Source organism: Lagenorhynchus albirostris, chromosome X (genome assembly GCF_949774975.1).
Source record: "Lagenorhynchus albirostris chromosome X, mLagAlb1.1, whole genome shotgun sequence".
In the NCBI taxonomy this organism is placed as follows: domain Eukaryota; kingdom Metazoa; phylum Chordata; class Mammalia; order Artiodactyla; family Delphinidae; genus Lagenorhynchus; species Lagenorhynchus albirostris.
Window position 1 is genome coordinate 68,045,897 of NC_083116.1, and position 14,324 is coordinate 68,060,220.

General features: G+C 36.9%; 1 protein-coding gene across 4 annotated transcripts in view; it reads left to right on the plus strand.

The window, feature by feature from the left end:
• The first annotated feature begins 3,013 nt into the window (after positions 1–3,013).
• The window catches only part of ABCB7 (ATP binding cassette subfamily B member 7), a 145,596-nt gene continuing 134,285 nt past the window's right edge, over positions 3,014–14,324 (plus strand). For all 4 annotated transcript variants that reach the window (XM_060136850.1, XM_060136851.1, XM_060136852.1 and 1 more), the window contains exon 1: positions 3,014–3,190. In XM_060136850.1, coding sequence (XP_059992833.1) covers positions 3,023–3,190 — 168 coding nt within the window. In that variant the 5' untranslated portion in view covers positions 3,014–3,022. The remainder of the gene's footprint in view (positions 3,191–14,324) is intronic.

Genomic DNA, 14,324 nt, shown 5'->3' on the forward strand with positions numbered 1-14,324 from the left:
CACTTGATTACTTTCTGAGCAATGGTATGCATAGTTCTCAGAAAGAGAATGATTCTTATTGTGCCATCTGCATGGAGTCCCACAGTCACAGGAAAATTTCCACAAGATCATTCTTTGCCAAGAAAAGCTTGGTTGCTGCTTTACAACACACAGGATTGCCCACAGTATTAGGGAATGAAAACAGCTTTGCTATGCTCCTTAAACTCTATGGGCCTTGTTGAGAAATACATGAGGAGGCATTACAGTTTAGGTTGACAGCACAGACTTTAGGGTCAGGGCTTAGGTTTGAGTTCTGGCTCTGCTGCTTAATAGGTAAGTACCCTTGGGCAAGTATAGATACAATTATTGCATAACCAAAGTATTGTCATGTGATCTGTGTCTGCAACAGCTATTTATAGTGGCTTTTATGTGTGTTCCTCTGTCTCTCTAACTTATTTCCAACACTTATGTGTCAAGTTGCTGCAGCCCAATTTGGCCTGTTGCTTCAGTTCTCCCCCAGTACACAACTCTCATTATGCTTCATGTTGTATTTCTGGGTGCACTGGAAATTTTCTTTGGCTTATTTGGCTCATGTTCGACTCATTTTAGCTCATCATAGAGTAACTACTTTGTTATTCCAACGTTATTCACATTTCTTAATCAGAGGAGTTGACTTACAACGAGACTACTTTGGTAAAAATGCTTTGATTCCCGTCAAAGACCTCACAACTGTTGTTCCATGCCAATAATGCCTGTAGGTGATTCTAATGAAACTTTTCAAAACTCCTGAGAAATCATCTGTAGGGTCAGATGTTTCAGAATTCTGAGATCTTGCCTGATTTAAAATCTTATAATTCTATATGGCCGGTACAGACTTCCAATTAAATCTTGTATTTGAGTGCAGGTAACATCTTTAGTGTAAAGAACAGTGGAATAGCAGCCAGAATACCATGGTTCTAGTTCTGACTCTGTCACCACATGGCCCTGATCTTCTTTATCTACTAGGAACAAGGAATACACCCAAAACGCTGTGATTAAGATCCAGCAAGATAATGTGTGTGAGTGTTTCCGAAAGTATAAAAATTTAAGATATTATTTTGTCGCATTATATCTGACAGTCTCTCACAAAATATATATTGTATAGGTTCCTACATTAAAAAAAATTTTTTTTGTCTGCCCTGCGCAGCATTTGGGATCTTAATTCCCCAACCAGGGATTGAACCCGTGCCCCCTGAAGTGGAAGCACGGAGCCCTAACCACTAGACTGCCAGGGAACTCCCAGGTGCCTACATTAAAAACAAATTAAGAGCATTACTGGACAATACTTTACCTGGGTAGAAAGATTCAGTGGCAATACTCAGCCCTAATAGAAATCATTGGTAGAGTCTAGGGTTTCTCTAGTGTAAAGTGTTGATAACACAGAATAGATGCTGAGTAAATATTTACTGATGATGATATAGGTAGGCATTAATGAAAGAGGCCATTATTGATTTGTCAACTAGACAATAATAAGCCAGAAACATCCAATCAATCACTAAGTTCTGTCAGTCCTATCTCCATAATATCTCTGGAATTGATCTACTGCCATTGCTACTGCCAGGTTCAGGCCTTTATTTTATGACTATGGCATTAAATTCATGACTCCAATCTGAACTCCCTCCAGTCCAACCTTACTACTTAAGCCAGAGTGGTTTAATGAACATACAGATCTGATCATGTTACTTTCCTGATTAAAACCATTCACTTGGTACAGAATCAAGCATTAACTTCTTAAAATGAAATACAAGCCCCTTCATCATCAGGCCTCTGCTCACCCAGGCTCATCTCTTCTCTGCCATACACTCCCTAGACTCCTGAACCTGGAAATGTTTTCTTTCGACTTCTTGCTGTTAAAAATGCCATTTCCTTCACATGGAATTCCCTTCAACTGGAAACTTTATTCTTCTGTAAATAATTCCTTTCAAGCATCCTCTTACCCTGGAAACCTGGGGTGTAATATGAATCCTGAAACAAAGTAAAGCTACCTGCATGGGCCATGCATATCCTTTGTCTTTATCAGATTTATCATTAGTCCATGGTGCCTCTACATAAGGAGTTAATAATTATTTGCCTGTCTTGTGTGAAAGTTTGAGAACGCAGCAATGAATAGAAAAGTGCAAACGCATTACTGTCGCCAGGGCTTCAGGTTACATTTACACTTGGAAATGTAGTTTCCTAGATAACTGTAAACATATTTCAACATTATTTTGTTGGATGATAGTGGTGACAAAAGAATATAAACCTGTCTTTAAACATGGACTCCTCTGCATACATTTTCATTTTACCGTCCTTCAGCGAATCCAGCTGTTTTGCAATAATTAGATGTGCAGAAACCAAAGGGAAGAGGTAGAGAGGCAAATTAGCAGAGTAAAGGTGTGTGTGTGTGTGTTTAAAACTCTACCAAGAGCAAAAGACCAAGGAAAACTGCTCCAAAGTTTGTGCGAAAAAGAACAATCAGCCAAACGAAAGCACTTACAACACAGCAAGTGACTCTCACAGGCAGTGAATCTCACAGATGAAGCCTTCTTCCCGGGGAAATCAATATCTGTAGTTTAATCTGCCCTAAGCGTTAGTACACAGGAGAGTGATAAGAATATTCAAAGGGAAAATGGAGAGAGTGGATTTTGGCACTGAGTTGGAGGCGGCAGAAGAGAGAAATGATTGACAAGATAGGGTTGCCAGATTTAGCAAATGCAGTATTTGGGACATAATTATACTAAGAAATGATTCATTGTTTATCTGAAATTCAAATTTAACTGTGCATCCTGTGTTTTACCTGACAAATCTAGGAAAAGAGAGAAAGAATGTTACTTCGTTACTCCCTGCTGTGTAAAAAAAACACTCAAAGACCGGCCCTAGAAGAAAAAAAGCGGTTGCGCTGAAGGACCCGAATCTTCAGAGAGAAGCTGTTTCCGCTCTCCTCCAGGGAGGGGGGCGGGGTGAGTAGTTTGGACCGCCAGCGTCCCACAATCCTCTGCTCTCGGGTCCTCTTTCCTCGCTCAAGATGGCGCTGCTCGCGATACCTTCTTGGGGCTGGGCAGCTGCGGCGGCTGCTTTCGAAAAGCGTCGCCACGCCGTGATACAGATCCGGCCCCTAGTCTCTGTCTGGGGCCCAGGTCCGCAATGGAGGTCACGTCAGCTCGGCGGCTCGGGAACTGCTGGAATCTCCCAGGTGAGATGCCGTTCACTTGGAAGTGTAGGGTGAAGGACAAGGGGACCTATAGGGAAAAGGTTGCCCTTATGTTCTCAGGTCAGAGCCAGTACAAAGAAGAAAGGTGGTCAGGGCTAACTTGGAGCAGCAGTAAGTGAAGGAAGTTAGGGTTGGAAATTTGAGGAAGGGGTGAAGAAAATCTTTGGGGTACAGTAAATGGGAACAGGACGGAAGGTTCCAGGCAGAGGGCACCTGGAGCGCTGGTGACTCTCGCAGGATTTACAGTTTTTTCTCTTAGTTTATAAGAGGCAGGGTAGACACCATTCCCATACTGCTTACTTTTCTAAATGCAAGGAGAACTGGGCTACTTTCCAAAGTTAGTAATGGAATTTGGAACCAGTTTGCCAATGGTTAAGATTTTACTCAGTCGGAAGTAGCAGTTTGGAGGGCATTGGAAGATAACAAGCTGCCTGTTAACAAGCGGCAAATTGAGTTAGCACCAGTTAGCTTTCTTGCTGACAGGGCTCCTTGATAGGCCCAAACCGTAATTATCTGTGTCTCCAAAACATAGACCGCCCTAAATTCATATGTAAACACGATTATCCTTTGATCTGAAAAACAGTGTTCTTTTGTGTACACAGGTCACTTTGGAAGCCATAAGGCTACTTGTCTTTAATGAATGTAGCTATGGCTACAGTGCATCTTAATACTTGTGTTCATTATTATCTCTCACTTAAGAATAGTGTTTTATTGTTATTTGTATTCGTACTTCACTATATCTTTTTATTGCCTATAATTGACAAAAAGCTTAATTGGCACCCCTTGTTCATCTGTATCGCTAAAGTGTTGTCAGCTTCATATGAGAAACAACCTCTCAAATTTTGATTCTTTGTCAACAAATGTTTAATGTCTGCTATGTACATAGTGCTATGCTAGGTAATGGAGTACCAAGAGAAACACAGTAATATCTTCAAGCTGGACAATTTAGTTAATGAGATTGGACCTATGCATTACAAGAATAACTAAAAAACAACATAGTAGATTAAATATCAGATGAATAGTATGAATAATAAGGGCTGTAGGCATCCAGAGGAAATAGTGATAATTAAGAACTAGATTATAGAGAGGATCTCATGCTGGCAGTAGAACTGGGGAGAACATTCCAAGCAGGGAGTATGACACTAGACATGAGGAATGCTGAAGGAATTATATCCATATGTTCATTCAGTAATTATTGAACATCTTTACATCAGTGAACAGTACAAAATATACACCCTGTCCTTAAAGGGTTTAAAATCTAGTAGGGGAAATAGATAAGTAAACAGGCAATTAATACAGTAGTGCAATGATGGGGAAGGTACAAAGTACTGGAAGAATATACATGAGAGGCATCAAGACTAATCTTGAGGTGGAGAAAATTGACTTGAGTAACTGATATCTAAACCAAGACCTGAAAAATTAGAAGTTAGCTAAAGAGGGAATAGCATATACAAAGGCCCACAGGTAAGAGAGAGCATGAAACTTCTGTAGAACTGCTTATAGTTTAGACTAGTGAGGATTTCATGATAGGAGATGGCAGATTAGGGTAGAGAAGCAAATCCAGATCCTTTTATTAAGGTTTTTTAAAAGCACTTTGTAGTTGAAATTGTAACATGTGATCTCTTGGGAACCAGTCTTATTCTCTAGTCCTCTAATAAGCCAGATGAAGTTAAAATAAAATTTGAAGGAAATCCAAAAAAGAGGGGATATATGTATAGCTGATTCACTTTGCTGTACAGTAGAAACTAAAACAACATTGTAAAGCAACTATACTCCAGTAAAAATTAATTTAAAAAAAGATAAAATTTGTAGGACTTTCAGGCTCGAAGAATGAGGGGGAAGGAGACGTCATTAGGAGATTCAGAGGAGGTGATGACAATAAAAAGTTAGCTTTCTCTCTTTACATGAACACTGTCCCCACAATTTCCTTCACTCTCTCCTATATATCCTGCCATTTCTTTGGTTACCATTTATGAAGTATGAAAAACAAGGAAAAGATGTTACCTTTGTTTTCTACTTCTTAAAGACATGCAACTCTTGCCTCTTTTTAAAAAATGTTGATTTAACAGGGAGATTAAGGAATGATTATAAGGCTTTTAAAGTAAAACCTGGTACAACCTGAGGCAGATTTTCAGATTAATTAGTCACTTGTGGTTAAGATTACAAAATAAATGTTGAATGCATACTTTCAGGACAATCATTAGTATTTATAACATATTTTAGAGCTGAAAGGAACTTTAGTGCAGTGTTATGAAATCACGTTAGTGGGTTGGATCAGCACTTTGTTTTAGATGAAATTTAGTAGAATAGGAAAGAAAATATCAATGCTTTATATGTATTAAGGGAAGTATTGTTTTACAAATACATATATATACATTACCATGTGTATGTGGTTACTGGAATGCATTGTGAAATGTGTTTTTCACACAGGATTTTGCCCTAGAGCTATGCTGTGCAATGTGGTAGTCACTAGCTTCCTGTGACTGTTTAAATTTACATTAAATTAAAAATTTAATTCCTCAGTTGCATTAGTCACATTTTAAGAGCTGAATAGCCATATAGATGTGGAACATTTCCATCATTGCAGAAATTTCTATTGAACACTACTACTTTAGAAAAGATCAGGGACTTTCCTGGTGGCACAGTGGTTGAGAATCTACCTGCCAATGCTGGGGACATGGATTCCATCCCTGGTCCAGGAAGACCCCACATGCCACGGAGCAACTAAGCCCGTGTGCCACAACTACTGAGCCTGCACTCTAGAGCCCGCGAGCCACAACTACTGAAGCCTGCATGCCACAACTACTGAAGCCCGCCCGCCTAGAGCCCATGCTCCGCAACAAGAGAAGCCACCGCAGTGAGAAGCTCGCGCACTGCAACGAAGAGTAGGCCCCACTCGCCGCAACTAGAGAAAGCCCATGTGCAGAAAGAAAGATCCAAAGCAGCCAAAAATAAAAAATAATAATAATAAATTAAAAAAAAGTAAAGTACTCCACAAAGTATTTTTTTTTAAAAAAAGAAAAGATCATATCCAGCCCTTCTAATTTTGCAGATGAGGAGACTAGGTTCTAGTATAGATAAATGACAGCCATTAAGGCCATTCATTTGTATTTGTTTATTGCCTTCTGTGTGTTAGATATTTATATAAGGGTAATTAAGACTGTGACAGACCCTAATCACACAGTGAATGTTTGTTGAATTCTAAAGATACTTATCTAATAATTACTAGACCACTATTCATAGAGGGAAACACCTAAAACAGTTTTTTCTTAAAATGGGAAGATTTCATATGATAAGACATAAATTGTAATGATTATTATATAGTTGCCTCTCTACTGCACTAATTAATATTGAAAGGACTTATGAATTTTGAATGATAGAATTTTGGATTTATTTCATTAATATTGATACAGTAGAAACTGAGGCATCATATACTTAATCCATAGTGCCTTTTTTATCTATGTTTAACAAGTCCTTGCCTCTTGATCCTGACACTGATCATATATTTTCATTTTCTTAAATTAATTTTTATTGGAGTATAGTTGATTTACAATGTTATGTTAGTTTCTGCTATGTTAGTTTCTGCTGTACAGCAAAGTGAGTCAGTTATACATATATATATATCCACTCTTTTTTAGATTCTGTTCCCATATAGGTCATTACAGAGTATAGAGTAGAGTTCCCTGTGCTATACAGTAGGTTCTTATTAGTTATCTATTTTATATATAGTAATGTGTATTGCTAATTCCAACCTCCTAATTGATCCCTTTCCCCCCCCTTTCCCCTTTGGTAACCATAAGTTTGTTTTCTATGTCTGTGGGTCTATTTCTATTTTGTAAATAGGTTCATTTGTACCATTTTTTTAGATTCCACATATAAGCAATATCATATGACATTTGTCTTTCAATGTCTGACTTACTTCACTCAGTATGACAATCTCTAGGTCCATCCATGTTGCTGCAAATGGCATTATTTTGTTCTTTTCTTTGGCTGAGTAATATTCCATTGTATATATGTACCACATCCTCTTTATCCATTTCTCCGTTGATGGACATTTAGGTTGCTTCCATGTCCTGGCTATTGTAAATAGTGCCACAATGAACATTGGGGTGCATGGATCCTTTCGAATTATGGTTTTCTCCAGATATATTCCCAGGAGTGGGATTGCTGGATCATATGGTAATTCTATTTTTAGTTTTTTAAGAAACCTCCATACTGTTCTCCATAGTGGCTATACCAATTTACATTCCCACCAACAGTGTGGGAGGGTTTCCAATTCTCTACACCCTCTCCAGCATTTATTGTTTGCAGATTTTTTGATGATGGCCATTCTGACTGGTGTGAGGTGATGCTGTGTAGTTTTGATTTGCATTTCTCTAATAATTAGTGATGTTGAGCATCTTTTCATGTGCCTCTTGGATATCTGTATGTCTTCTTTGGAGAAATGTCTATTTGGATTTTCCACCCATTTTTTGATTGGGTTGTTAGGTTTTTTGATATTGAGCTGTATGAGCTGTTTGTATATTTTGGAGATTAATCCCTTATCATTCACATTGTTGGCAAATGTTTTCTCCCATTTTCTGGGTTGTCTTTTTGTCTTGTTTATGGTTTCCTTTGCTGTGCAAAAGCTTTTGTGTTTAATTAGGTCCCATTTGTTTTTGTTTTTATTTTCATTACTCTTGGAGGTGGATCACAAAAGATCTTGCTGCGATTTATGTCAGAAAGTGTTCTGCCTATGTTTTCCTCTAAGAGTTTTATAGTATCTGGTCTTACATTTAGGTCTTTAATCCATTTTGAGTTTATTATTATTAATTTGAGTTTATTAAGAAAAATAGTTTTTCCTTTAAATGGGAGGATTTCATATGATAAGACCTAAATTGTAATGATTATTATACAATTGCCTCTCTACTACACTAATTAATATTAAAAGGACTTAATGAATTTTGAATTATAGAATTTTGGATTTATTTCATCAATATTTATATGATAGAAACTGAGGCATCATATACTTGTTCCATAGTGCCTTTTTATATATGTTTAGCGAGTCCTCGACTCTTGATCATGACACTGATCATATACTTTTTCATTTGTTTTTTTTTAAACATCTTTTTTGAGATTAATTCACATATCATACAGTCACCCACTTAAAGTGTGGATTTAGTATATTCAATGGATTTTAGTATATTCAGTGGTATATACCACCATCACCATAGTCAATTTTACATTTTCATTACCTCAAAAAGAAACCTGCTACCCTTTTGGCTGTCACCCTCCTTCCCCCTCCTGCACCAGGCCTTTGCAACCACTAATCTATGTTCAATCTCTGTAGATTTGTCCATTCTGGACATTTCACATAAATGGAATCAAAATATTTGGTCTTGAGACTGGCTTCTTTCACTTAGCATTATGTTTTCAAGGTTCATGCATGTTATGGCATGCATTAAATACCTCATTCCTTTTTATGGCTGAATAATATTCAATGATATGGATGTAAAAGATTATCTTTATATGTTCATCAGTTGATAGACATTCAGGTTATTTCCATCTTTTGGCTATTATGAATAATGCTGCTATAAACATTCATGTACAAGTTTTATATGAACATAAGTTTTCATTTCTCTTGGGTGTATACCTAAGAGTAGAATTGTTGTGTCATATGGTAATTCTGTTTAGTTCTTTAAGGAACTGCCAGACTGGTTTTCAAAGTGACTACAACATTTTACATTAGTATTAGAAGTGTACAGGGTTCCAGTTTCTCCATATCCTAGCTAATTGGTGTTATCTGACTTTTTTTAGTCTAGCCATCTTGGTGGGTGTGAAGTCATGTATCCTTGTGGTTTTGATTTGTATTTCCTTGATGACTAAAGATGTTGAGCATCTATCCATGTGCTTATTGCCCATTTGTATATATTCTTTGGAGAAATGTCAGTTCAGGTCCTTTGCCCAATTTTTAATTAGATTATTGGTCTTTTTATTTTTGAGATATGAGTCTTTATTCTAGATTCAAGTGCCTTATCAGATATATGATTTGCAAATATTTTCTCCCATTCTGTGGGTTGTCTTTTTCTTTCTTGATAGTGTCCTTTGAAGCACAAAAATTTTTCATTTTGTTGAAGTCAAATTTACTTATTTTTTTTCTTTTGTCGGTCATACTTTTGGTGTTGTAGCTAAAAATCCATTGCCATATCTGAGGTCATGAAGATTTACCCTTATGTTTTCTTCTAAGCATTTTATAACTTAATTCTAGTGAGATATAGAAACATTACTTTTGCATAGTTCTAGGTCCTTACCCTGCTTTGTTGTTTTACTTTTATAGACATTACATCTATAAATGTTAAAATCCTAACAATACATTGTCATAATTATGACTTTATATAATTTTATGACTTTTAAAGAAGCTGAGAGAAGAAAGGAGGGTAAGTAAATATTTATGGCTTTTTTTATAATAACCTTCATATTTATCATTTCTGGTTCTCTTCATTTGTGCTCTTGTGTTTGAGTTACCATCTGGAGTCATTTCCTTATCCCAATATAGCTGTGCTCCCATCCATCTCCTTTGTGCTGTTATTGGCAAGTATACTGCATCTCTATAGGTTATAGGCTTAATCATACATTATATAAATATTATTTTATACAATTGCTTTTTTTTTTTTTTTGCGGTACGCAGGCCTCTCACCGTTGTGGCCTCTCCCATTGCGGATCACAGGCTCCGGACACGCAGGCTCAGCGGCCATGGCTCATGGGCCTAGCCGCTCTGCGGCATGTGGGATCTTCTCAGACCGGGGCGCGAACCTGTGTCCCCTGCATCAGCAGGCGGACTCTCAACCACTGCGCCACCAGGGAAGCCCTTGTTGAATTTTTGAGTTTTATTTTTTTATACAGCAGGTTCTTATTAGTCATCCATTTTATACACATCAGCGTATACATGTCAATCCCAATTTCCCAGTTCATCACACCACGACCCCCACCCACCACTGCTTTCCCCTCTTGGTGTCCATATGTTTGTTCTCTATATCTGTGTCTCAATTTCTGCCCTGCAGACTGGTTCATCTGTACCATTTCTCTAGGTTCCACATATATGCGTTAATATGCAATATTTGTTTTTCTTTTTCTGACTTACTTCACTCTGGATGAGAGTCTCTAGATTCATCCATGTCTCTACAAATGACCCAGTTTCGTTCCTTTTTATGGCTGAGTAATATTCCATTGTATATATGTACCACATCTTCTTTATCCATTCTTCTGTCAATGGGCATTTAGGTTGCTTCCATGGCCTGGCTATTGTAAATAATGCTGCAGTGAACATTGGGGTGCATGTGCATTTTTGAATTATGGTTTTCTCTGGGTATATGCCCAGTAGTGGGATTGCTGGGTCATATGGTAATTCTATTTTTAGATTTTTAAGAAACCTCCATACTGTTCATCATAGTGGCTGTATCAATTTACATTGTCAACAATAGTGCAAGAGGGTTCCCTTTTCTCCACACCCTCTCCAGCATTTGTTGTTTGTAGATTTTCTGATGATGTCCATTCTAACTGGTGTGAGGTGATAACCTCATTGTAGTTTAGATTTGCATTTCTCCAATAATTAGGGATGTTGAGCAGCTTTTCATGTGCTTCTTGGCCATCTGTATGTTCTCTTTGGAGAAATGTATATTTAGGTCTTCTGCCCATTTATTGATTGGGTTGTTTGTTTTTATAATTTTGAGCTGCATGAACTGTTTATACATTTTGGAGATTAATCCTTTGTCCGCTGATTTGTTTGCAAATATTTTTTCCCATTCTGAGGGTTGTCTTTTCGTCTTGTTTGTAGTTTCCTTTGCTTTACAAAAGCTTTTAAGGTTCATTAGGTCTCATGTGTTTATTTTTGTTTTTATTTCCATTACTCTAGGATGTGGATCAAAAAAGATCTTGCTGTGATTAATGTCAAAGAGTGTTCTTCCTATGTTTTCCTCTAAGAGTTTTATAGTGTCCAGTCTTACATTTAGGTCTCTAATCCATTTTGAGTGTATTTTTCTGTGTGGTGTTAGGGAGTGTTCTAATTTCATTCTTTTGCATGTAGCTGTCCAGTTTTCCCAGCACCACTTATTGAAGAGAATGTCTTTTCTCCATTGTATATCCTTGCCTCCTTTGTCATAGTTTAGTTGACCATAGGTGCGTGGGTTTATCTCTGGGCTTTCTATCATGTTCCATTGATCTGTATTTCTGGTTTTGTGCCAGTACCATATTGTCTTGATTACTGTAGCTTTGTAGTATAGTCTGAAGTCAGGGAGTCTGATTCCTCCAGCTCCATTTTTTTCCCTCAAAACTTCTTTGGCTGTTTGGCATCTTCTGTGTCTCCAATACAAATTTTAAGATTTTTTGTTCTAGTTCTGTAAAAATGCCATTGGAAATTTGATAGGGATTGCATTGAATCTGTAGATTGCTTTGGGTATTATAGTCATTTTCACAGTATTGATTCTTCCAATCCAAGAACATGGTATATCTTTCTATCTGTTGTTATCATCTTTAATTTCTTTCATCAGTGTCTTATAGTTTTTTGCATACAGGTCTTTTGTCTCCCTAGGTAGGTTTATTCCTAGGTACTTTATTCTTTTGTTGCCATGGTAAATGGGAATGTTTCCTTAATTTCTCTTTCAGATTTTTCATCATTAGTGTATAGGAATGCAAGAGATTTCTGTGCATTAATTTTGTATCCTGCAACTTTACCAAATTCATTGATTAGCTCTAGTAGTTTTCTGGTGGCGTCTTTAGGATTCTCTATGTATAGTATCATGTCATCTGCAAACAGTGACAGCTTTACTTCTTCTTTTCCAATTTGTATTCCTTTTATTTCTTTTTCTTCTCTGATTGGCATGGCTAGGACTTTCAAAACTATTTTGAATAATAGTGGAGAGAGTGGACATCCTTGTCTCGTTCCTGATGTTAGAGGAAATGCTTTCAGTTTTTCACCATTGAGAATGGTGTTTGCTGTGGGTTTGTCGTATATGGCCTTTATTATGTTGAGGTAGGTTCCCGTAATGCCCACTTTCTGGAGAGTTTTTATCATAAATGGGTGTTGAATTTTGTCAAAAGCTTTTTCTGCATCTATTGAGATGATCATATGATTTTTATTCTTCAGTTTTTTAATAGGGTGTATCACATTGATTGATTTGCATATACTGAATAATCCTTGCATCCCTGGGATAAATCCCACTTGATCATGGTGTGTGATCCTTTTAATATGTTATTGGATTCTGTTTGCTACTATTTTGTTGAGGATTTTTGCATCTGTAATCATCTGTGATATTGGTCTGTAATTTTCGTTTTTTTTTTGGTATCTTTGGTTTTGGTATCAGGGTGATGGTGGCATCATAGAATGAGTTTGGGAATGTTCTTTCCTCTGCAATTTTTTGGAAGAGTTTGAGAAGGATGGATGTTAGCTCTTGTCTAAATGTTTGATAGAATTCACCTGTGAAGCCATCTGGTCCTGGAGTTTTGTTTGTTGGAAGATTTTTAATAACAGTTTCAATTTCATTACTTGTGATTGGTCTGTTCATATTTTCTGTTTCTTCCTGGTTCAGTCTGGAAGGTTATACCTTTCTAAGAATTTGTCCATTTCTTCCAGGCTGTCCATTTTATTGCCATAGAGTTGCTTGTAGTTGTCTCTTAGGATGCTTTGTATTTCTGTGGTGTCTCTTGTGACTTCTCCTTTTTCATTTCTAATTTTATTGATTTGAGTCCTCTCCCTCTTTTTCTTGATGAGTCTGGCTAATGGTTTATCAATTTTGTTTATCTTCTCAAAGAACCAGCTTTTAGTTTTATTGATCTTTGCTTTTGTTTTCTTTGTTTCTATATCATTTATTCCTGCTCTGATCTTTATGATTTCTTTCCTTCTGCTAACTTTGGGTTTTGTTTGTTCTTCTTTCTATAGTTCCTTTAGGTGTAAGGTTAGATTGTTTATTTGAGATTTTTCTTGTTTCTTGAGGTAGGCTTGTATAGCTATAAACTTCCCTGATAAAATTGCTTTTGCTGCATCCGATAGGTTTTGGTTCGTCGTGTTTTCATCATCATTTATCTCTAGGTATTTTTTGATTTCCTCTCTGATTTCTTCAGTGATCTCTTGGTTATTTAGTAACGTTTGGCCTCCATGTGTTTGTGTTTTTTACTTTTTTTCCCCCTGTAATTGATTTCTAATCTCATAACGTTGTGGTCAGAAAACATGCTTGATGTGATTTCAATTTTCTTAAATTTACTGAGGCTTGATTTGTGACCCAAGATGTGATCTATCCTGGAGAATGTTCCGTGCACACTTGAAAAGAAAGTGTAGTCTTCTGTTTTTGGATGGAATGTCCTATAAGTATCAATTAAATTTATCTGGTCTATTGTGTCATTTAAAGCTTGTATTTCCTTATTAATTTTCTGTTTGGATGATCTGTCCATTGGTGTATGTGAGGTGTTAAAGTCACCCACTATTATTGTGTTACTGTCGATTTCCTCTTTTATAGCTGTTAGCAGTTGCCTTATGTATTGAGGTGCTGCTATGTTGTGTGCATATATATTTATAATTGTTATATCTTCTTCTTGGATTGATCCCTTGATCATTATGTAGTGTCCTTCCTTGTCTCTTGTAACATTTTTTATTTTAAAGTCTCTTTTATCTGATATGAGTATTGCTACTCCAGCTTTCTTTTGATTTCCATTTGCCTGGAATATCTTTTTCCATCCCCTCACTTTCAGTCTGTATGTTTCCCTAGGTCTGAAGCATGTCTGTTGTAGACAGCATATATATGGGTCTTGTTTTTGTATCCATTCAGCAAGCCTGTGTCTTTTGGTTGGAGCATTTAATCCATTCACATTTAAGGTAATTATTGATGTATATGTTCCTTTTACAATTTTCTTAACTGTTTTGGGTTTGTTTTTGTAGGTCCTTTTCTTCTCTTGTGTTTCCCACTTAGAGAAGTCACTTTAGCATTTGTTGTAGAGCTGGTTTGGTGGTGCCGAATTGTGTTATCTTTTGCTTGTCTGTAAAGCTTTTGATTTCTCCATGGAATCTGAATGAGATCCTTTCCCGGTAGAGTAATCTTGGTTGTGGGTTCTTCCCTTTCATCACTTTAAGGATATTATGCCACTCCCT